Genomic DNA, 22964 nt, shown 5'->3' with positions numbered 1-22964 from the left:
TTTTTGTATATCTCGTGCTTTCCATTTCTACTACCTTTTGAGGCTATTTCAAACGTATAAACTTATTTGGCAAGTATTTAATAATTTCTGAATTCATCGAAACAATACCTAATACCTGTAAAACACCTTCAAAGTTCAAAGTGCTTTTAGGTACGGTATGTCATTGGACCTTCACACTGTCTCTGAGATGTAGGCAGATGAGGTGTGGTTATTTCTTTTTTGCAAATGAGGGGCCTGGGGCTGAGAGAAGTAAAATTATTTTCCAAGGGTCTCAAAGGAAGAGCACAGACTTGAACCGGTCTCTGCTTCCTTTCCTTGCTCTAAACCACCTGTCCCGCCCACTGCAAAATGTGTTAAGAGCGCTCTATAGGTGATGCAAGAAAATCCCACATAGGGATGGGTTTAGAAACCTCACTCTTATTCTACAACGCTGAGCACTTAAAAACAAAATGCAAACATTTTGCTTGACAGATCTGAAAATGCAAAATAGATACCAGAAGGAACCAATCCTATTTCCACTTAAAACATTTCCCTTGTTAGTGATATATACCCAAATCAAAATGAAGGGAAATAAAAGGAAACTATGAGAATCTGGAAATCTAAGTGAGATTTAGATTTTCTGTAAGTCCATTTTCCTCTGTTGGTTGTGATTAATTTATTTAAAAAATTTTACTCACTGGGGCTTTGTCCCTGTCTCTCTCTTCTCTGTCCTGGGCCAGTGTGAGACAGAAGTCCTGTCTGAGTGCTTGTCTTCCGCAGACCAAAACTTTTCCTGGGGGAGCAGCCCTGGGCACACAGTGTGAGCGAGACCTTCTGACTGCGGGGCTCAGCCATGTGGCGGTTTTTATCAGTGACCAAGCAGAAGTGTTTTTCTTTCTCTTACAACTGGTTTCAAATTTAAGTGAGAAACATGGGCACTTATTTATTGGGCAAACTCCAATATCACTCAGGCCTTGGGCGGCCAGATTGGTGTCCATTATATCCTCGGAGAAATTTTGGGTGACAAAGCAAATAGATTTCACATGTCCTACGACCAGATAGAGGTCCAAGGAATCGGGACACACACGTGTGCATGATGCTTAATTCAGTGAGCTGAGGTCCAGGTTGGGGCACCAAAGGCAGAGAGATTGACCTCAGCACAAAGGTGGGCACGTGGATGCAAACCCAGTCTAGCATTGTCTCCTATACAAGCATGTGAATTCATTAACAACCTAAGGGTTTTATCTAAGAGGCGGTTAGGTCTACTGCCTTTTGCCTGGGTGCCCATTTTTTTAAATTGTTTTTTGTATTTAGGGTTTTTTTTGTTTTGAGAGAGAGAGAATCTTAAGTAGCCTCTACACTAAGCGCAGAGGCCGATGTGGGGCTCAATCCTGCAACCCTGGGATCATGACATGATCTCAAATCAAGTGTTGGGCGCTCAACCAACTGAGCCATCTAGGCGCCCCTAGGAGAATTCATTTTAAACGCCCAGATCAAGGTGTTGCAGTTTGAGATTTCATTCTTGGGTCTCTGCGTGCGTGCGTGTCTGTGTGTGCTCTGTGCTCTCGCGAATTCCAAGAAGGCATCTTCTTCAACACAAGTGTTACGAGGGTCTGGGAGTGTCGGTCATACAATGTGGGCACACAACATAATTTACTACAGCCTACCACATATCAGGTACAAGGGCTAGGACTTTGGTGAACTCGAGTGAAGATCCCATGCCCCTGAGGCTCCGTGGGACTTGGGGGGTCCCTGTGGTCTCTAACTGAGGGCCCCTCTGGGAAGATCCTGCAGGAACCTTTACCACCTTCTAGGCTGGGGAGAAATACATGTGTAGAAGGTGGTGACCAGCAGAGAGGAGAGCAGTGTGAATGTTGCTCCTTGTCGTTCTCAGCGTTGGAGTCCTTACAGAGATTTCATAAGAATGTGGTGTTAATCTCCACGCCTGCCATTGCAAGCTCAGAGTTTTTCACCGAATTCCTTTTAGGCAAGGAAGGGGGGTTGTGGCAGGTCCTTCACGGCCGTGGGGTGCAGTCGTGCGTGCTCAAGTCCTCCTGCAGACCAGAGGGGGTCCGTGCAGCCCCAGCTGCTGGGGATCTCTAAGGAGTCTGTTCCTTCGCAGGAGAGATATACAGTACGTTCCTGGGAATATACATGGAAACGTCACAAGGAGGTCAAGTGCCATAAATGAAGTAACCCCATGAACTCGGGGCACAAAGATAGTCCCATCTTTTCTGGAGTTGCTTCCTGCTTTATTTTTTTTTTTATGTTTGTTTATTTATTTTGAGAGAGACGGTGAGAGCACCAGTAGGGAAGAGGCAGAGAGAGGGAGAGACGGAATCCCGAGCAGGCTCCGTGCTGTCAGTGCAGAGCCCAGTGTGGGGCGCGATCCCATGAACTGTGAGATCGTGACCTGAGCCGAAACCAAGAGTTGGATGCTTGACTGCCCGAACCACTCAGGTGTCCTGCCTCCTGCTTTGTTAACTGGGGTTTAGACTCTCCCTTTTGAAATCGCCACCTCTGTGTTGCGCAGGGTGGTGCAGAGGGCAGGAGGGGAACCAGTCTGTGACCTACCTCCAGGAGAGAGGGAACCGGGCTCCCATCAGTGCATCCCAGCTTCTTGCTGTCATTCAGTGTCCCGGCTGAAGGCCGGCCATGCTGGCACCGCAGCCAGTGGCTTCCCGTGACCCTAGAGATGGGGCCCGTCACCCGCTTTTCTGAAGGAAGCTGCCTTTCGTGATTCCATGATGAAGCCCTCTTATGAGGGAGATTTGCCTTGTGGTTCAGAGATGTCCACACCTATAGCTCTGGGGCCTGAGAGCCTATCCCATCGGGCCGCGAGACCTCCCATTCCCACCGGAGGGACCTCACCATCTCAGTGATCAGGGAAGCCTACTCCATGGGGGATCAGAGGTCACTGTCAGTGAGCCCCAGGGACCTACTGTTCCATCCCATCCCGGAGATGGCTTGTACTGCTGTTCCTCCTTGTCTGAAGCCTCAAGCTCTCAGCCTCAGAACCACAGAGTTTGTCATCTATGTGTACAAGCTTTTTAACTGTTAGCAAAAATCACTAATAATGATAATGATAATAATAATAATAATAGATCACACTTATTAAGTACTTCCTAAGTGCAGGCATTACTCTAAGTGCCTGACCACGAACAAACCCACGATAGTCCTCATGGCATCTCTACAAAGTAGGTATTATTTTTATATCCACTCATACACAGGAGGAGACTTAGGTAACCTGCCCAAGGTCACAGAGCTGAATTGAACCCCAGGCAGTCCACCCCCAGGCTCTGGAGTGCCAGCGTTAAGCACTCTGCTACACCAGCCTGCCTCTTGGAAAGGAGCCTGAACGGTCTTGAGCTTTGTTAGGGGATGGGATAACACTACGGACGGTGGTTTAAGACATGGCTGCTTTTCCCTACCCGCAAACACATGACTGACTGGCAGGGGCGGTTGCCAGAACGTTCCCCTTTCAGACACCGATACAGAAGCTGCAGGAGAGACCTCCTGAAGATTCACAGTCGGCCAGGGACAGAGATCAGGGAATAGCAGAGAAAGGACGAGGAGAAGCAGCTGAGGGAAGTCATGGAAATGAAGCCCTCTGTGGCACGGGCTTTCCACTTCAGTGGCCCAGGGGGTCCCCGGCACAGGGGAGGATCTGGCTTGATGCGGACGGACCCCGACAGCCGCGTTCCTGACTTGTGCCCACTTCAGTAGAAGATATCTGAGAACGACAGGCTCCAGGCACTCGAAGATCGAGTATCCTTTCGTTATGAAGTGTGGATGCATTCGGCACACACATCAGAGGCCCTAGAAGGAGAGATTCCACTCCCCGTGTACAGGAACAGGAGGCATGGCCAGGAAATGAGGACCACGCTGCCCCCCCCCCCCCCCCCCGAAAAATCAGGCTGTGGTTCTGCGGCTCTCCCTGGCTTCATTCTGTCAGGGAACATGGTGCTTTGGGCTGAGGGCCTGTAGGATTAGGGGAGCATCCCCTAATCCCAGCTACCTGCCGTCTTCAGAGATAACCCTCCAGTCGTGCTCAGCAAAGACCCTCACAGCCAGGGCCAGGCCCCTGGGGCCTCGGGAGAGAGTTTTCCTTATCAGGCGTATCCCAGAGCCAGTGGAGACTGTCCAAAGGAAGTCATATGCGTCAGCAAGGAGTTCTAATACTTGAATTTGACTACTCGTTTTTTATACCAGGGTGTATGGTACCGAAGGCAATGCTGGAAGAGGGCAAAGGGAAAATACCTTCAAAAATGAGTCTATCATAATTGGGTGAGAGTGGTTTTGCAAGCATGAGCGCATTTTTCTGTGAGCGCAGATGGGGAGAAATGGTTAACTCTGCACCGTGGGGTCCCTGGTGGCTTTCTAGACGAGGCAACATTTTTTTTTTATTAAAAATTTTTTTTAACGGTTATTTATTTTTGAGACAGAGAGAGACAGAGCATGAATGGGGGAGGGTCAGAGAGAGGGAGACAAAGAATCTGAAACCGGCTCCAGGCTCGGAGCCATCAGCCCAGAGCCCAACGCGGGGCTCAAACTCACGGACCTCGAGATCGTGACCTGAGCTGAAGTCGGACGCTTAACCGACTGAGCCACCCAGGCGCCCCTAGAAGAGGCAACATTTGATGTGACCCTTGAGAGACTCTTCATACCATGGGTCCTATGGATGGCTAATTTCTGGCGGTTTCCCCTTAGAGGTGTTCTTTGCTTTCTATTGTCGCGGCTCCTACCCCCGTCCATCGGCCATCACACCGGCCCTCCTAAAATGCCATGTTTTCTGTGCCAGTCCCCTCCGTGAATCCTTATTGCTTTTAATTCCCCTCACTTGCTTTCAGGGACCTCCGGAAGCTGGTTAGACTTTTCCGTATGGAGCTCGTCACTTCTACCCTCACTGGACAAGTCCGTTCCCTGTCTCTCATAGCCACTAAATGTATTTCTGCTGTTTCTCTGTCGCTTTTGTAGTTTCCTGCGTGTTGTCCCGTTGACATCATGCCGTCCCTTAAATCTCATCTGAAATATCGTTTTTCCATGATGCATCATTTGCTAACTGTGGCTTTTTATAATGGTCACTCGCAGTAATTTATTTCCGGGCTGGAAATTTTGGCATCGGTTATATAACAGGATCCCCAAATTTACCTCCTAGTACAGCTAGTACAGCTTGGATATGAAGACAAAATAAAATTTTAAAATTTGCTTACAACAGAAATCGCATTTCCCCTAAGTCCCTACTCACTGGTTATCTGGGAAGAATTACCTAAATATATAATCCAAATTAAAGCTTGGTTCAGTCCTATTATATAAATCATCCCCTAGGTAATGGTCTATCTCTTTTGCATAAAAATGCTGTGTGTCTTAGGTAATCTCCCTGTCTTGGCATTTCTCCCTCAGTTGCCCATGAGAATGGTTTATGTATTTTCATAGCTTTAGGAGGGAGAAGAAATCTCTGTCTTTAGGATGGTCCTTGAATGGGTGCTAGTTGTTACCCGTTTTGTCCTCCTTCCTCTCCTTCTTCCTCTTCTCCTCCTAATCTCTGTCCTCCTCCTCCTTCTCCTTTTCTGTGCTTTTCAGTCTGGCTGCCTACTCCTGTTTGAGTCCAGTCTTCCCAATGTAGGATCTCTTCTTTACTTATTCCACTCAGTCAAGTTTTCATTTAACACTTGGACGACAATTTTATTGTTTTCATTGCAAAGCTGTACTTATGAATCTATAAATACAAACAATGCACCAGTGTATTTCATGCATGTGGATGCTACATCTGCAAGATTACAAGCTCTCTAAATGACAACGGTGGGTTATTGTTTTATGTTGTCCATGGTATGTAACGTATGCAAAACCCATAAAGTATACTTAATAAACGTGTTGTCTTAACTGATAGGGAGAAATGCTTCTTAGGGAAATCCCTAAGAATGTTTAGCATTCAAGCTTCCTAAAGGTCAGCTAAACTACTGAAGACGCAAGCATCCCTACATTGTCTTGCACCAGGGCAGGGAACCCAGCTGAAGCCGACCAGACAGGCTTACTGTGGACACTGGAAGAATGCCAAGTAAAAGGAAGCATTTAATGCAAATCATCAATGTCTCCCAAGATTACCAGAAAGTGATATCATATAATGGAATGCTTGTTACGTTGGGAATCAGTCTCGGCCGTGTCATATTCTAGCTGTGTGTCTTTGGACTAGTGACCGAAGACTTCTTAGATCACAGTTGTCTCCATTTCTGAAATGAAGGAAGTGATAATTCTGACCCACCTCCGTCAAAGGGTGGTGGTAAAGAAAGAATGTGAGTGATGATCCCTGATAAACTAGAGAGCGCGATGCAGATACAAGGGTGTCTTTCTTCATCAGGATCGTCATTTGCCAGGAACGGAGGCCACTCTAATTAGCTCAAGAAAAATGGGATTCACTGGATGGATGTGTGGATATTTACTGGAATTTGGGTATCAGCACACCTTGAGGGCCTGGCCCCAGGAATCAGACAGTGAGAAACCCAGGTCATGTACTCCTGGTGAAATACCTGGTTTGTCAGCCTTCCTTCCTTCTTTCGTGTCTGCTGCATCCTTCTTTGCTGTGGGAACTGGCTGGCTTCACTTCAGCAGGCATCTCATGAAAGAGACGGCTAGCCCCGCCCCACAGCCATGGGAGTCCTCAGCTCTGGCTCTTCTGTTGCCATCCCAAATTCCTGGCCTGGACCAGGTGTTTGCCTCCGATAATCAGCTGTGGCCAAGGAGGCTGGGTCCCTTGTCCGAACCTGGTCACCCTTTCAGCAAGGACTAACTGTAGGCTGGCATCTTAGGCTGTCTGTTAATTAAGCCTTGTTAATTTTGGGAAACTTCATTGGTTTATGGTGTCGAAGGCAGTCAGGAGTCAGACAGCAAGAAATTTCAGTCCCTAAAGCATGCTTGCCACACCAGTGAGCCTAATGCAAGGGAAATCGTTTTCACTCTGCTCTCTTACATCCTTTGGCATGGGTTTCAAAGAGTCAGATACAGAGAAGACTGGCCATGGTTAGGGAGAAGGGAGGCCATATAATTTTATCAGCTGATTATCTTCCCTGGGGCCAGCTAGAAAACACATTTCAAGAGAGAAAGGTCAACCGCGTCCAGTCTTCAGTTTGACTCTTCCATCCGTGTGACCTGTGTTTAGGTTTAATCTTGCTGAAACAGGAAAAATGTGGACACCCTACATTCCAGGATTTTGGAATGATTCACAGCAAACTAATACAACTAAGCCCAGGGGAAGTTTATTTATTATATTTTATTTATTCCCTACCTACTTCCAAAAAGGATTTGAAGCAGATTATGAAGGCCAAAGGCATAAACACCGTAAGACACAAAAGTCAAGTAGTAAAAAGGGGAGAAATGAAAGAAGTCATATTTTAAGATCCTGCCTGATAATTTATTAATAACTGTTTGTAGAAAAAATAAAGTTAGGTTTCTACCTTATACCGTCCATCAAAGGAAATTCCAGACGTAACAAAGAGTTAAATATCATTGCTAAACTAGAAAGGAACCAGAAACGTGCATTTCAGTATCTATCTGTTCTTAGGCGGGGGGTGGGAAGCATTTCTGAACTCATGAATGAGGGAAGAAGATGTAGAGGGAAATATTAATAGAACTGACTACATGAGACATAGAGTTTCTTGACTTACAAAGCACCAAAACCAAAATCAAATGGGAAAAATATTTCCAGTGTGAAATGATGGAGTTGATAACCTCATCAGGAAAGTTGATAGTTTTGTCTGTTAAAAATAATAAAAAGGCAAACATCCCACTAGACAAATGAAGGTGAGAAAACAAGAAATGTTTGAAGAATGGATACAAAAGGCAAATAAACATGAAAGCTATCAGACCTAAATAATGAGAGGAAATGCAAATTCAAGCAATGAAATGCTATTGAACACGGACGATTGGAAAATGTTTAGAAAATGACAATATCCAAGCTGAGAAGAGAGACAGAGAAAAAGGGAATTTATGGATCCTGGTGATAATAAGGAGGGAAATTCCTGGAGGGCAATTTGGCCATATTTTGAAAAGCTCATGAAACACACCCTTTTTCTCAGAAATTTTATTTCCAGAAGTTGGTTTCTGGGGAATCATCAAGGATTTGTGTAAAGATTTAGGTACAAGAAACTTTGTTATTTATGTTTTTTTTTTTCCATAAAAACTATTTGTCAAAAGTTTTTATAAGGGCCATTGATTACTTTTGTAACAAGAAAAAAATATATAAAATAATGCCTTTCTGTGTCTGTTCTTTTTTAACTGGGAAATTAGTATAGGATTAATTAATTCCCATCAATTGGGAAGTTTATGCTCAGCTTTGAAGATTAAAGTAACATTTTTTCAGCCAGCATCTGGCTTTGGAAATAGCAGATGGGAGGGATTAGTAATTAAGTAAAAAGATTTCTGAGTCATCAAGCCTTGCCCAGACACTTTTTACTATTATCATGAGAGCTCCCCGGAGCATTTACTTAGAATTTCCTTGCTGTTGTTGTAGACAGAAATTGAAAAGCCTGTGTTTATCTTTCCATCGTAGATCCATTTGAAGGCAGGCACCAGGTTCTAGAGAAGAGCAGTGACTGCCCACCCCTTGCCTCCTTCCCCCCAAAAGGGAAGAAAGGCACATGAATTAAACGACAATCACAACAAGCAGAAACAAAGAAACACAAATTCTCACAAAACACAAGGCTTTGGGGGCCAGTTAAAGTAAGGGCCAAGTAATCCTTCATGCTGAAATGGTTCTTGAGGGCACGGATGATAATTAATGTTCCCTATAAAGACCTTGAGTCACCTGGAAGAATTAAAAGCGTTACGCGTCCCTTGTTTCAAGAAGAAGATGACCGTGTAACGCGTTTAAAAACTTATACCCGAGGTGGTTAAAACAGAGCAAAATTTGGCATTTAAATATGATGGGCTTTAATTATTTGGGGGAAAAAATACCTGGGTGGAAGAGTGATCAGAATAAATATTGTCTTCATTATCACGGAGCTCCTAGTAGAACTCCACGGCTATAGATTCGGTCTTGAATTTGAAAGGACAATGGAAGAAATGACGGGACTCCAAGGTGAGAGGCACATGGTGGGATCTGGGCTCGTGAGACTTCTTGGAAACTTGTTCAGCCCCCTGTTGGCTTATCTCCCTGACTGATGTGCACGTGGCCTTTCTTCTCTGCTTCCAGGACTGCCCTCCTGATGCAGAAGACTTCAGAGCCCAGCAGTGCTCCGCCTACAATGACGTCCAGTATCAGGGGCGTTATTATGAATGGCTTCCACGATACAACGATCCTGCTGCCCCCTGCGCGCTCAAGTGTCACGCACGGGGACAGAACTTGGTAGTGGAGCTGGCACCCAAGGTACTGGATGGAACTCGCTGCAACACGGACTCTCTGGACATGTGTATCAGCGGTATTTGCCAGGTAAGCCACACCTGCTGCCAGGAGGGGCCACGCCCACTCTCAAGACGGAGACTCGTTTCTTTTGTTCATGCAGGTGGAATAGTGTCTTTGGTAATTTTCACGCAAAAAATATTTTAGAGAGGATTACTTGCCTTTAAATTATGTGGTACTTATTGAAAAGAGTGTAGACCTTGTCCACGTAGAATCAAAAGATTGCAATATATGACATCTTAACTCCTCTAGGTCAGTGGTTTCTCCAACTAGAAAATGCCTCAGAATCACCCTGAAGAACTTGTTAAAACACAGGGTGCTGGGCCCCTGCCCAGAGTTTCTGAGCCAGTAGTTCTGGGCTGGAGCCTGATAATTTGCATTTCTAATAAGTTCACAGGGAGATGCTGATGATGCTGGTCCAGGGATCCCATGTTGAGAACCTTTACCTTGGAAGGGTAACCTTGGTAGGTTCTTAGAGCCTTTTAACTCATTGTTTTCTTAAAGTTAATTTATTGTCAGGGCACCTGGATGGCTCAGTCGGTTGAGCATCCGACTTCAGCTCAGGTCATGATCTCACGGTCTGTGAGTTCGAGCCCCACGTCAGGCTCTGTGCTGACAGCTCAGAGCCTAGAGCCTGCTTCCCATTTTGTGTCTTCCTCTCTCTCTGCCCCTCCCCCGCTCATGCTCTGTCTCTCTCTCTCTGTCAAAAATAGATAAACATTAAAAAAATTTTTTTAAGTTAATTTATTGCCTTGGGTCTTTGGGAGCGTGATTTATCTCCTGCAAATTTAGCATGAATGCATTCCAGCAGGTTTTTCAGAGGAGAGTTTGCAAAGCTGTGATGCATGGAACTGACACCTATCCCCTCCTCGGCTTCCAGGCTGTTCCCTTAATCTCTGGAAGAATATTTTAAAATAATGCACGTGTAGTATTCCATCTACCCTATTATGTTTGTAACAAAAACAGTATTAATAACAGCAAATGAGCAGCCTAACCACCCACCAAGTGTAGATACTACCAGCCCTCTCAGACATCACAGAGACCACCCATGATCTTGCTATTCAAAGTAGCTTCTCTTTCCTCCATCCGCTTATCTAGAAACTGGCCTCCGCAAAATTTGGAGTCGTTCTTGATTCTCCTCTTCCAACATGCGCATCTTACCCGTTGTCATTCTGCCTTCAATGTCTTGTTTTGAATCCGCCATCACTGCCTGCATGACTTCTTTCTTAGTCTAAGCCTCTGTCACCTCTGACCTCAGCCATCACCGGCCTTCTCTCCTGATCTCCCAGCTTCTACCACAGTCCCCCTCAGGTCCATTATCCACACAGCAGCCCAAGTGATTGCTTTGAAAGGTAAGACAGAGTTTCATTTTAAGAACTTGCCACTCACCGACTGAAATCCCTCAATGACTTATCATTGCATTGATGTTGAAATCCGTGATCCTGGCTTGCCTTTTTGTTAGGGAGTACATTTATTTTCATGAGAGATGTTGGCCTGCGGTTTTCTTCTAACATCTTTGTCTGGTTTTGGCATTCATGGTAACGCTATCCACATAGGATGAGTTAAAAAGTACCCTCTCTTCTTCTGTTTTCCGGAAGAGATTGTAGAGATTTGGTATAATTTCTTTCTTAAATTCTTGGTGGAATTCACCAATAAACCCATCTGTGTCTGGTGCTTTTTGCTTTAGAAGACTATTAATTATCGATTAAATATCTTTGATAGATAGAGACTCATTCAGATTGTCTTTTTTCCTTGTGTGAGTTTTGGCTGATTGTGTCTTTCAAGGAATTGGTCCGTGTTATCTATGTTAACAAACTTGTAGGCAAAGAATTGTTTACAATATTTCTTTATTATCTTTTAATTTTTTTCAAGTTTAGTTTTTTATTCTGAGAGAGAAACAGAGAGAGCAAGTGGGGGAGGGGCAGAGAAAGGGGGAGACAGAATCCCAAGCAGGCTCTGTACTGTCAGTGCAAAGCCTGATGCGGGACTCGAACTCACAAACTGTGAGATCATGACCTGAGCTGAAATCAAGACTGGGATGCTTAACTGACTGAGCCACCCAAGCACCCCTCTTTATTATCTTTTCAATATCCATGAGATCTGTAGTGATGTCCCCTCTTACATTTCTTCCAAGAGTAATTTGTATCTTCTCTTTTTTCTTAGTTAGCCTTGTTAGAGATTTATGAATTTATTGATCTTTTTAAAAACCAACTTTTGGCTTCATTGATTTTCTTTATTGATTTCCTGTTTTCAATTTCACTGATTTCTGCCCCTAGTCTTTGTTATTTCTCTTCTTATGATTATTTTGGATTTAATTTGTTCTTCATCTAATTGCCTAAGGTGGAAGCTTAGATGACTGATTATAGATTTTTCTTTTTTTCTTATATATGCATGAAATGCTATAAATTTCCCTGTAAGCACTGCTTTTACTGCATCCCACATATTTTGGTAAATATTAATTTCATTTTCCTCAAAATAGCTTAAAATTTCTCTTGATGTCTCCTTTGACTCATGTTGTTTAGAAGTAAGTTGTTTAATATCCAAGTATTTTGGAATTTTCCAGCTGTATTTCTGATAATTGATTTCTAGTTTAATTCCAATGTGGTCTGAGAGTAGATGGTGTATGATTCCATTTTTTTTTTTTTTTTTTTTTTTAAGATTTGTTAAGGTGTGTTTTATGTTCCAGAATGTGGTCTGTCTTGGTGAATGTTCCATGTGAACTTAAGAAGAAAGTGTATCTTGTAGTTCTTAGAAATAGTCAAGAGATGGGGTGCCTGGGTGGCTCAGTCGGTTGAGCGGCCGACTTCGGCTCAGGTCATGATCTCACGATCCGTGAGTTCGAGCCCCTCGTCGGGCTCTGTGCTGACAGCTCAGAGCCTGGAGCCTGTTTAAGATTCTGTGTCTCCCTCTCTCTGCCCCTCCCCTGTTCATGCTCTGTCTCCCTCTGTCTCAAAAATAAATAAATGTTAAAAAAAAAAATTAAAAAAAAAAGAAAAAAAAAAGAAATAGTCAAGAGATATCAATTATATCCAGTTCTTTTGATGATGCTGTTGAGTTCAACTGTGTTTTTACTGATTTCTCCCTGCTGGATCTGTGCATTTCGAATAGAGGGGTGTTGAATTCTCCTTACTCTAGTAGTGGATTCATCTATTTTTCCTTGCCGTTCTATCAGTTTTGCCTCATTTTTTTTTTTTTTTTGACATTCTCTTGTTAGGCACGTACACATTAAGGATTGTTAATGTCTTATTGGAGTATTGATCCCTTTATCATTACATGAATGCCCCTCTTAAACCTGATAACTTCCCTTGCTCTGAAGTCTGCTCTGTCTGAAATTAATATTCTTTTTCCTGTTTTATTTTGTTTAATGTTAGAATGCCCTATCATTTGCCATCCTTTTACTTTTAATTTATTTATGTCTTCAAAAGAGGGTTCTTGTAGACATTGGATAATTGGATCTTGTTTTTTTGATCCACTCTGACAGTCTTTGCTTTTAATTGGTACATTTAGATCCGTGATGTTTAAAGTGATTATTAATATGGTTGGATTAATATATACCATGTTTGTTCCTGTTTTCTATTTGTTACTCCTGTTCTGTATTTCTATTTTTCCTCCACTGTTTTTCTTTTAAATTTTTGTTTTTGTTTTAAATTTTATTTTAGAGAGAGTTTTTGTTTTAAATTTTATTTTAGAGAGAGTGTGTGTGTGAGTGGGGGAGACAGGCAGAGGGAGACAGAGAGAGAATCCGACGTGGGGCTCAGTCTCACGACTGTGAGATCATGACCTGAGCCAAAATCAAGAGTCAGACGCTCATCTGACCGAAACACCCAGGAACCCCATGCGTTTTGCAGTTTTAAATGAGCATTTTATGATTGAATTTTCTTTCCTTATTTGATACATCAGTTATAATTCTTTTTTTAGTAGTTACCCTATAGATTGTAGTATACATTTACAACTAATCCAAATTTACTTTCGAATAACACTTGACTTCTTCACTATAACCAAAAAATTCTGATTCCTCCCTGCATCCCTTTTATCACTGCTGTCATTCATTGCATTTGTCATTATGCATTATCACTAATGCATAAACATACACACACACACACACACACACACACACACACACACACATATAAGCATACACAATTGAGCGCATTGTTGCTGTTACCATTTTGATAAACCGTCATCTTTTAGACCTATTAAGAATGAGAAAAACTAATGTTTTTATTTTACTTGCATTTATGCATTCTCTGATGCACTTCCTTTCTTTATATAGATCCAATATTCTGACCTATATCATTTTCATACTCTGAAGATCTAGGTCTGCCAGCAAAAAAAATTCCCTCAGTTTTTGTTTGCCCGAGGAAGTCTTTATTTCTCTTTCACTTTTAAAGGATAATTTCCTAGGGTCCAGAATTCCAGGTGGGTGTTTTTATTCTCTCAGCACTTGAAGTCTGTCCCTGCACTGTCTTCGTGCTCGCATGTTTTCTAAGGGTAAGTCAGATGTAGTTCTTATCTTTGCTCCTCTGTGGGTAAGGTGTTTTATTCCCTCTGGCTTCTTTCGAGACTTTTTCTTTATCTTTGATTTTTTTTTTTTGCAATTTGAATACGCTATGCCTATGTGTAGTCTTCTTTTGGCAGTTGTCTTTCTGGGTGTGCTTTGAGCCTCCCGGAACCATGATTTTGTGTCTGACATTACTTTGGGGGAAATTCTCAGTCATTATTGCTTGAAATACGTCTTCTATTCCTTTCTCTCTGCTCCTTCTGGTATTCCCACTATGCTCATGCCACCCTTTTGTAGTTGTCCCACAGTCCTTGGATGCTCTGGTTTTTATTTTTTCGGTCTTTTTTCTTCTTGCTTTTTTATCTGGGACGCTTCTACTGACCTCTCCTCTAGCTCAGAGACTCCACTCTTCTCCCTTTTGTGCTGCTTTTCCAATTCTGCCAAAGGGGCAGAAAGCTCCCACACATGCTGTCCCTACCTCCTTCTACCTTTGCTCCTGGCTGCTCTTATTATCTTCATGGTATCAGCTTAATATCACTTCCTTAAGAGGTCAACAGGGATTACTCTACCTAAATTAGTCCTCCTTTTCTATTCTGATACCTTTTTTTTAAAATTTTTTTTTAATGTTTATTTTTGAGACAGAGAGAGACAGAGCCTGAATGGGGGAGGGGCAGAGAGAGAGGGAGACACAGAATCAGAAGCAGGCTCCAGGCTCCGAGCCGTCAGCCCAGAGCCCGACACGGGGCTCGAACTCACGGACCACGCGATCGTGACCTGAGCTGAAGTCAGACGCTTAACCGACCGAGCCACCCAGGCGCCCCTATTTTGATACCTTTTAATTGCACTGATACTGTTCCATAAGTACACATTTATTTGTGTGGTCATTTGATCATGACATTCTTCCACACCAGAATGTAAGTCCTTTGAGGACGGGAATCACACGTATCGTGCTTTCTGCCATGCCCCCCAATGCCTACACTGTCTGGCCTCTGCCTACCCTGCTGAATGAATGAGTCTTATCCATGTGCAAATTCAGAGGTGATTCATATATCTTGGTCTCTCTCCTTTATTTCTCTCTCAATTTTCAATCCTGCATTTCTAGCTCAGTTTGAAGTCCATTCTTGGAGATTCCACAGATTCCTTCAATTCAGATGCCCCCTCCTCTGCTCCACATGAACTAGTATTGTTCTTCCCAGATCTACTAATTATTCTTTTTTTTTTTTTTAATTTTTTTTAATGTTTATTTATTTTTGAGACAGAGACAGAGCATGAACGGGGGAGGGTCAGAGAGAGAGGGAGACACAGAATCTGAAACAGGCTCCAGGCTCTGAGCTGCCAGCACAGAGCCCGATGCGGGGCTCGAACCCACGGACCGCGAGATCGTGACCCGAGCTGAAGTCGGCCGCTTAACCGACTGAGCCACCCAGGCGCCCCAAGAATTATGCTTTTTCATTCTCCAAGTTTTTGACAATGAGTATGTGTTGCTTTCATAATTAAAAAGAATTGTTATTAAAAGTAATTTAGCTTGAGCTGAAGAATACTCTGGGCAAGGTAATGTTTTGACATTGAGGTCTTGAAAAGTTGAGCAGTAGTTATGTAAACTGAGGTGAGAAAGGAAATCACAAGCAGAGTGAATAGCACTGGAGAGATATAATAGTAGGTATATTTAAGGACCAGCGACTCATTCTGTAGAGTTGAGGTGGAAAATACCTGTGCAACAATGCTAAAAGTTGAGGTTATGGGCATCGGTGGAAACCAGTCGTTAGCCTTCTGAAAGTTACAATAGGAGTCAACGAAGAATCTTACAAGGAGTAGCTCAGTTGGGATTGTCTTTAGAAAGGTCACTCAAGTGGCCATATGGCAGATTGTTTGGAGAGGGCACGGTCTGGCCAAACAACAGGAGGTCAAGTGTGGGATGACCGGAGCTTAGGGTAATCCAGAGGGAGGCTGAATGGAGAAGATATGGCGAATTGTAAAGACTAATGAAGGAATCTTTTCGGACTGGGTGTGTTACTGGATGTGGGGAATGAGAGGGAAGCTTAGCAAGATGTCTGGATTTCTGACAGGATGACGAAGTAGATGATGAGGCCATTCCTCCAGACAGAAAATATCGGGTGATATATGAATTTAGAGCTTAGGAGAGAATTCCAAACGAGAAACATAGATCTGGGAGTCTGTGGGTCACAGGGTTAAAGCTCATGTATGTCCTTGGAGTCTGAATAAGAGAAGCAGGTTTCCAGTGATGGAGTCCTGGCCCCCTCATTTTAGGAGGAAGGCTTGGAAGGGGTACACTTGATGGGGCAGAATTTCTTTGTAAGTTTTGGGTGGTTGAGTGTTTAAGAAGAAAAGTGAGCAGCGTCCAATACCTCAGAGATATCAAGAGAGATAAGGACAGAGAGATGATTGCTTCATTTGGACCAGACGGATACATACTGGTGATCTCAGCTTGGGGGAAGGGGGGGGTCTCAGTGACACGGTTGGAGTCGACGCTGGTGGCAGAATGTGCTCATTTACTGTGGCCGCTTACCATAGCTGAGCCTTGGTCTTTTCAGTATGAAAGAGGAGGTATTATTCTCGATGTAGGTCCTATTTTAAACTCGTTCCTTCACAAACACATTCCAGGAGCCCAGCCCAGAAACAGTCAGGCAGGAGGCCTGCAGTCAGCACGGGCTGCCTCTCCCTGCCTACCCCCTCGGCCTCACTGACCAAGGCCCCCTCTTCATATTCGTTGTCTCAGATGCATAGTTTGCTCCAGTGATTTCCAAGGCTTGTAGGGGCTTGCAGGAGAAATGTGATTTTCGACACCGAATTAGTTCATCTTCAAAGTGTGCTTCCCATCACGTTTTTGTGATGCTGATGGGGAAGCTGCTTCCTCAGGATACCCTGGTTGCCGAAAGCTGAGTGCTCTTTCGGCAAGGCTATTTGGAAGAAAAGGATTGTATGCGGTCTCTTCAGAAGTGACTGAGACACTCTCAGGAGAATTCAGATCTTTCCCTCAACAGGATAAAGTCGACCTGCATTCCCTTTCTTGGATGATGTGGCCGTGGCCTTCCGTGATAGCTAGGACCAGAGAGAAGAAACTGTGTGTGTGATTCGTGCCGCTTGCCTGAGGATAAGCAGACTGAGCCCTGATGTTGCCTTGGCACGGACTACAAATAACCTGTGCAAGAGTGTTTACAGCGGGCTCATTTAAATGAGCACATCGCTGTGCTCCTGGGAACAACCTGTTGGGAATCTGAGCCCCACAGACAGCGGGAGACAACCACGCTCCCTGAGCAAAATTACCTTCCGTTTTGCAGGTCTGAATTTTATGGGAAACGGGACCTGGTTCCGACCAGTCTGCCGTTCATGTTTATTGAATTCCTACTGAATTCCCTGACAGCTGGGTGGATGAAGAAAGCACTTGTACTTAACAGTGAAACTAATAGCCACGAACATTCACTGGGTTTCTTGATAGGCATCGTCTAAAGCACTTGGCTGTGTCAGCTCGTCACACGTGTGAGGCGGGTAGTCATTAGCCCCACTTGGTTCGCGAGGAAACTGGGTGTAAGGGGGCTAAGGAACTTCCCCCATAGTTGCATAGCTAGTTCCCCTCTAGTTGCATAGCTAGAAATGGGGACAGCTAGACTTGGACCCATGCACCGAATTCCAGAATCTGTTTCCTTAACCGTCGCACTATACTGGTGGTATTTGTACTTTTTGTATTGCCCGAAGTATAGCTGAAGTTTGTAACTGGAAATAAGATGTGGTCTGGTAAAGGATGGCCGGCACAATAGGGGCTTATGTGCAGACAGCAGTCCCGTGTAGACAGACTCAAGTATCTCCACACCTGTCCCAGACAGAAAGTAATCGGGTGGAGTCATGCTGAGCACGAGGGCTGTTGAGACCTGGAGAATTGCTCCTTGTGAAGGGGGCAGCTACGTATAAACACACCAGAGTCTGTCTGTCAACAGGAGCCAGAAATCTGGATTAAAAAAAATTTTTTTTGAATGTTTTTATTTATTTTTGAGAGAGAACAAGACAGGGACAGAGAGAGAGGGAGACACAGAATCCGAAGCAGGCTCCTGGTTCTGAGCTGTCAGCACAGAGCCCTACGTGGGCCTCAAACTCACGAACCGTGAGATCGTGACCTGAGCCGAAGTCAGACGCTTAACCAACTGAACCACCCACACACCCCTAGAAATCTGGATTTTAGTGTGAAATGTCCAATTTGAAATAACACCTTGCTGTTAATGACCTTCCTGTGCCCATTAACGGTTAAATTGTAAAGACCTTCCTCTTTACAACACTGGCTAGGCTTTCCTGCAGTAACTAACAGCCGCCAAAGCTGAGTGTCTTACAACAATGGAAGATGACTTCTTGTTAATGCTCCCTGTCTGACACAGGGTCCACGGGGGTCTCTGCTCTTGGAACGTCCCAGTGATCAGACTGAGGGGGGCTCTATTAGAACACAGGTGTTACATAATAACTATAGTAGTAAGAAGGGGAGCATGTGACTCATTCACTGACCCTTAAAGCTTCTCACAGAAGTGACACCAGCACTTAGACTCCTATTTGATTGGCCCAAGACAGTCAAGACCACACTCACCTTCTAAGGGGGTGGGAAGTACCGTCTTCCATGGGCTGAAGGAGAAGTCCCATATTTTAGAATATCTCTAATGACTACCGTAGCTCCATACACTCTGGTTTTCTAGGCAGGAATCTAGAAGTTTTTCTAAGGTAGAATCCACTTGTTGGGGATCTCAAACAGAAGTTGACTCAAAAAATTGGCCCTTCGGGGCGCCTGGGTGGCGCAGTCGGTTAAGCGTCCGACTTCAGCCAGGTCACGATCTCACGGTCCGTGAGTTCGAGCCCCGCATCAGGCTCTGGGCTGATGGCTCAGAGCCTGGAGCCTGTTTCAGATTCTGTGTCTCCCTCTCTCTCTGCCCCTCCCCCGTTCATGCTCTGTCTCTCTCTGTCCCAAAAATAAATAAACGTTGAAAAAAAAAAAAAAAAAAAAAAAATTGGCCCTTGAAAGGGGCGCCTGGGTGGCTCACTCGGTTAAGCATCCGACTTCAGCTCAGGTCACGATCTCACGGTCCGTGAGTTCAAGCCCCGCGTCGGGCTCTGGGCTGATGGCTCAGAGCCTGGAGCCTGCTTCCGATTCTGTGTCTCCCTCTCTCTCTGCCCCTCCCCCGTTCATGCTCTGTCTCTCTCTGTCTCAAAAATAAATAAACGTTAAAAAAAATAAAAAAAAAATTGGCCCTTGAAAGAGTAAATTAGACTTACCTAAAAAGATTCAGATGTGGTTTCATATGGAGGAATGCCGCTTAATTCCAATGCTATCTTCTTTTAGTTGGTTAGGAAGTCGTATGCAGAAACTGTGAAATAATCCTTAGCTGAAGTGATGATTTATGGAGGAGAATTTCTCCCCGGAAGCGCTGCTCATATACTTTAAATATTTGTTTAAATCAGATATCTTGTGTAATTTGTCTCATTAGCTGCACTGTAGGATATGAATCTTGTCTTGTTAAATTATTCCCCGTGGTGCCTGGCTCTACAAAAGTTGGTTATTTAATAGATGTTAATTTATTGATATGTTTTCTCAGTTAGTGGTTTTTAAATCATTATGATTAGAGGTCTTGACCTCAGGAGATGTCACCGAGGTTGAAAACACCCCAGGCAGTTTTTCAAAAGTTGCTTATTATTGGTTCGGATGAGATCTGAGAGCCCAAATTTAGTAGTCCCTTACTTTCTTCTTTTTTTTCTTAAAATAATTTTGTTTTTAAAATTTTTGAGAGAGACAGTGTGAGCAGAGGAGGGGCAGAGAGAGAGCGAGATCCAGAATCCAAAGCAGGCTCCAGGCTCTGAGCTGTCAGCACAGAGGCCTACGTGGGGCTCGAACTCACAAACCACGAGATCATGACCTGAACCGAAGTCGGACGCTTAACGGACTGAGCCACCCAGGTGCCCCAGTAGTCCCTTACTTTCAGGGGCAGTTCTGACTTATACCCCATGAATCATAAGGCAACCAGACTTTCTTTTCAGGTATTTTTTTTTCTGTGATGTTTTCACATGCTTTTTTTTTGGCTGTAAGTTTTGGATGAACTGTCACTTGAAAGAAAATTTTAAAACAAATGTAAGTGCTCAGGGAGGTACTTGCTTGCCTAAGATCTTACAAGGCGCTAAACACTCTTCAAAACAAGCCCATCCTAGCTCCTAAACCCACACCCTTTCTGGATGACCAGATAGAGAGTGGTGGTCATTCTCATGAAATGCAGGGTGCTCAGGGACATGAATTGTGAGGACAGAGCTTGGCTCGGAAACAGTGTTTCTGTAACTTCATGGTAGAATTATTCCCCTTGGAGAACGTTGCACGAACACAAGTTACTCATTGATTGAATCCCAACCACGCAAGTGCGTTTCCAAAATCAATCACCCTTAATTCCTTCCACATGTACTCGTAAATATTCATATAATTGCCAGTGTGACTCGTTCTTTGTGGTCCGTCTGCCGGTGTAAAGATGGGGAAGGTGTGGCATGGTGTGAAGATTCTGGGATCAGTGGACCTGGTTTTCAGGCTCTTCCTGATGATGCTATTTACCAGCTGTGTGATACCGAAAGGCCAGTTGACCTCAGTAACATTCAGATGCCTTATTTGGAAAATAGAGGTAGAAGACATCACCCGAGTCATCAGGTTGCTGTCAAGATTTAATGAAATAATACGCGTACGGTGCTTGGCATGATGCCGGACATGTGGCAGGCATTCGATAAAAATCAAATATTACCATCATTCTTTCATTATTAGCTTGAGAAAACCATCTAATCAGGATGAGAGGATCTCAAAAGTCTTTGGAGTTAGCTACTCCTCAGATAATTTAATCCCCGCACTGGTTTTCCCATCCTGCCTAGCTCCCGGTTGAATACCTGTTCTTGGAGAACCCTGGCTTCTCAAACTTTCCGATATCGAACTAAACTTAGGCTTAAACCTGTAGCTCTCACCGTTTGGAAACACAAAGAACAGATGTAAACCCTTGCCTCATGACAGCCCTTTGTGAATTTAAAAATATCTTTAATCATGGGCTTTTCCTTAAACTTCCTTGGAACTTTTCCTACCTCTCCCTGAAACTTTTATTTGATCTTTCTCCTTCCCTTCAGCACCGAAACTTTGGAAGGAATCATCCATAGATGTGGTTTCAACTCCCTCCAGTTTTATTTTGTCTTCGACACCTTGGATAAGTGTCTGATTCAGCAGCTCCCCATGCTGGCAGCGGGGGGGGGGGGGGGGGGGCGACATGCCCAGGAGTCAAAACGAAATGAAAACCAGAGAAATGATAGAAGGGACCCTTTTTTATTGAGCCTTTTGAAATGTTCTAATCCCTGTACTGAGAGTTTGTACATACATTTTCTCATTGTATCCTTACCAGACCCTATGTGAAGTATGTATTATTATTTGTATATTACTACTCATTTATTTTTTTTTAATTTTTTTTTAATGTTTATTTATTTTTGAGACAGAGAGAGACAGAGCATGAACGGGGTAGGGTCAGAGAGAGAGGGAGACACAGAATCTGAAACAGGCTCCAGGCTCTGAGAAGTCAGCACAGAGCCCGACGCGGGGCTCAAACTCACAGACCGCGAGATCATGACCTGAGCCGAAGTCGGCCGCTTAACCGACTGAGCCACCCAGGCGCCCCGACTACTCATTTATTTTTTATTTTTATTTTTTTATTCTTGAGAGAGAGAGAGGGAGGGGCAGAGAGAGAGAGAGAGAGAGAGAGAGAGGGAGAAAGAGCAATTCCTAAGCAGGCTCCACACTCAGCACAGAGCCTGATGTAGGGCTTGATCCCATGACCCTGGGGATCATGACCTGAGCTGAAATCAAAAGTCAGATGTTCAAATGACTGAGCCACCCAGACGTCCCTCTTATCTCTATATTACTCTTGAGGGAAATGGGTCTCTTGAGAGTTTGAATTGTTGGTCATCCCGCATCTTGAAAGCATTGGTGGGGCTGGGCAAGGAGCTGTCTGCCTCCAGAGCCCCTGGTAAACACCAGGTATAGAAATACAAATAAAGTTGAGTGAGTGTAAGGAGGGTAGAGATAAAATCTCTCACTAGGTAATATCAGCCGGCACATACTATGTAGAAGATGTATTTGTAAAATAAAAAGAAACGTGGCATAGCCCTTCGCCTCATATACAGAAGCTCACAATCGGGTAAAGCCCCACACATGCACGCACACACAAATTGCTCACAAAAATAATAAGTCACAATTATGAGTAAGGACTAAAAGGTAGCAGTATAGGCATATGCGGTGAGACATCTCCCATTCATTCCTTTCTTGCATTTAAAAATGGTTTATAGGGGCGCCTGGGTGGCTCAGTCAGTTAAGCCTCTGACTTCGGCTCAGGTCATGATCTCAAGGTTTGTTGAGTTCAAGCCCAGTGTCGGGCTCTGTGCTGACAGCTCAGAGCCTGGAGCCCGCTTCAGGTTCTGTCTCCCCTGCTCTCTCTGCCTCTCCCATGCTCACACTCTGTTTCTCTCCCTCAAAAATAAAGAAACATTAAAATAAATAAATAAAAATGGTTTATAAAGATACGCACGTAGGTATAACGGCAGAGGAAGGACCCAAGGTGTGGGTATAAGTAACGATAAACAGAAGGAGATGTAAAGATATACAATAGAGCGATGGGTATGTATTGATGTTGAGATAGTGTGGAAACGGAGATAAGAACAAAGAAAAAAGTGTTCAAAGCAAAATGGTGGCCCAGAAGGATATAGCGGACTTCAGGATGGCAGTCGTTTTGGGGAGAAAAGGAGAGAAAAGGACCAGAATAGGGTCAGAGGAGAGGAGGGGAGAGGGGTGGGGAGCCGGGTACCCAGCGGAAACAGTATCTCTAGCGTTCCGTTCAGTTTATATACGCACAAGTCTATGACTCAAATTAAAAACATACATTAAAAAAAATGGGTAACAATGTGCAGGGAGGGGCCGCGTCGGTTCCCCCCTTTCCATTAGATGGGGGGCGCGTAAGAGCCCCCCCCCCAGCCCCCCAAGCGATATCCTGCGAGGCTTTACGGCTTGCACAGTTTGCAAACTCTGTCCTCGTGGAA

At 44.1% G+C, this 22964-nt stretch overlaps 1 protein-coding gene across 1 annotated transcript in view; it reads left to right on the top strand.

The window, feature by feature from the left end:
• ADAMTSL3 (ADAMTS like 3) overlaps nucleotides 1-22964 on the top strand; it is a 355200-nt gene that overhangs the window by 135391 nt on the left and 196845 nt on the right. Inside the window, exon 6 of the mRNA XM_060617520.3 lies at nucleotides 9167-9403. Coding sequence (XP_060473503.3) covers nucleotides 9167-9403 — 237 coding nt within the window. The remainder of the gene's footprint in view (nucleotides 1-9166; nucleotides 9404-22964) is intronic.

Source organism: Panthera onca, chromosome B3 (genome assembly GCF_046562875.1).
Source record: "Panthera onca isolate mPanOnc1 chromosome B3, mPanOnc1 haplotype 2, whole genome shotgun sequence".
In the NCBI taxonomy this organism is placed as follows: Eukaryota; Metazoa; Chordata; class Mammalia; order Carnivora; family Felidae; genus Panthera; species Panthera onca.
Note: the sequence above shows the minus strand (reverse complement) of the source record. Positions and strands in the feature narration are given on the sequence as shown.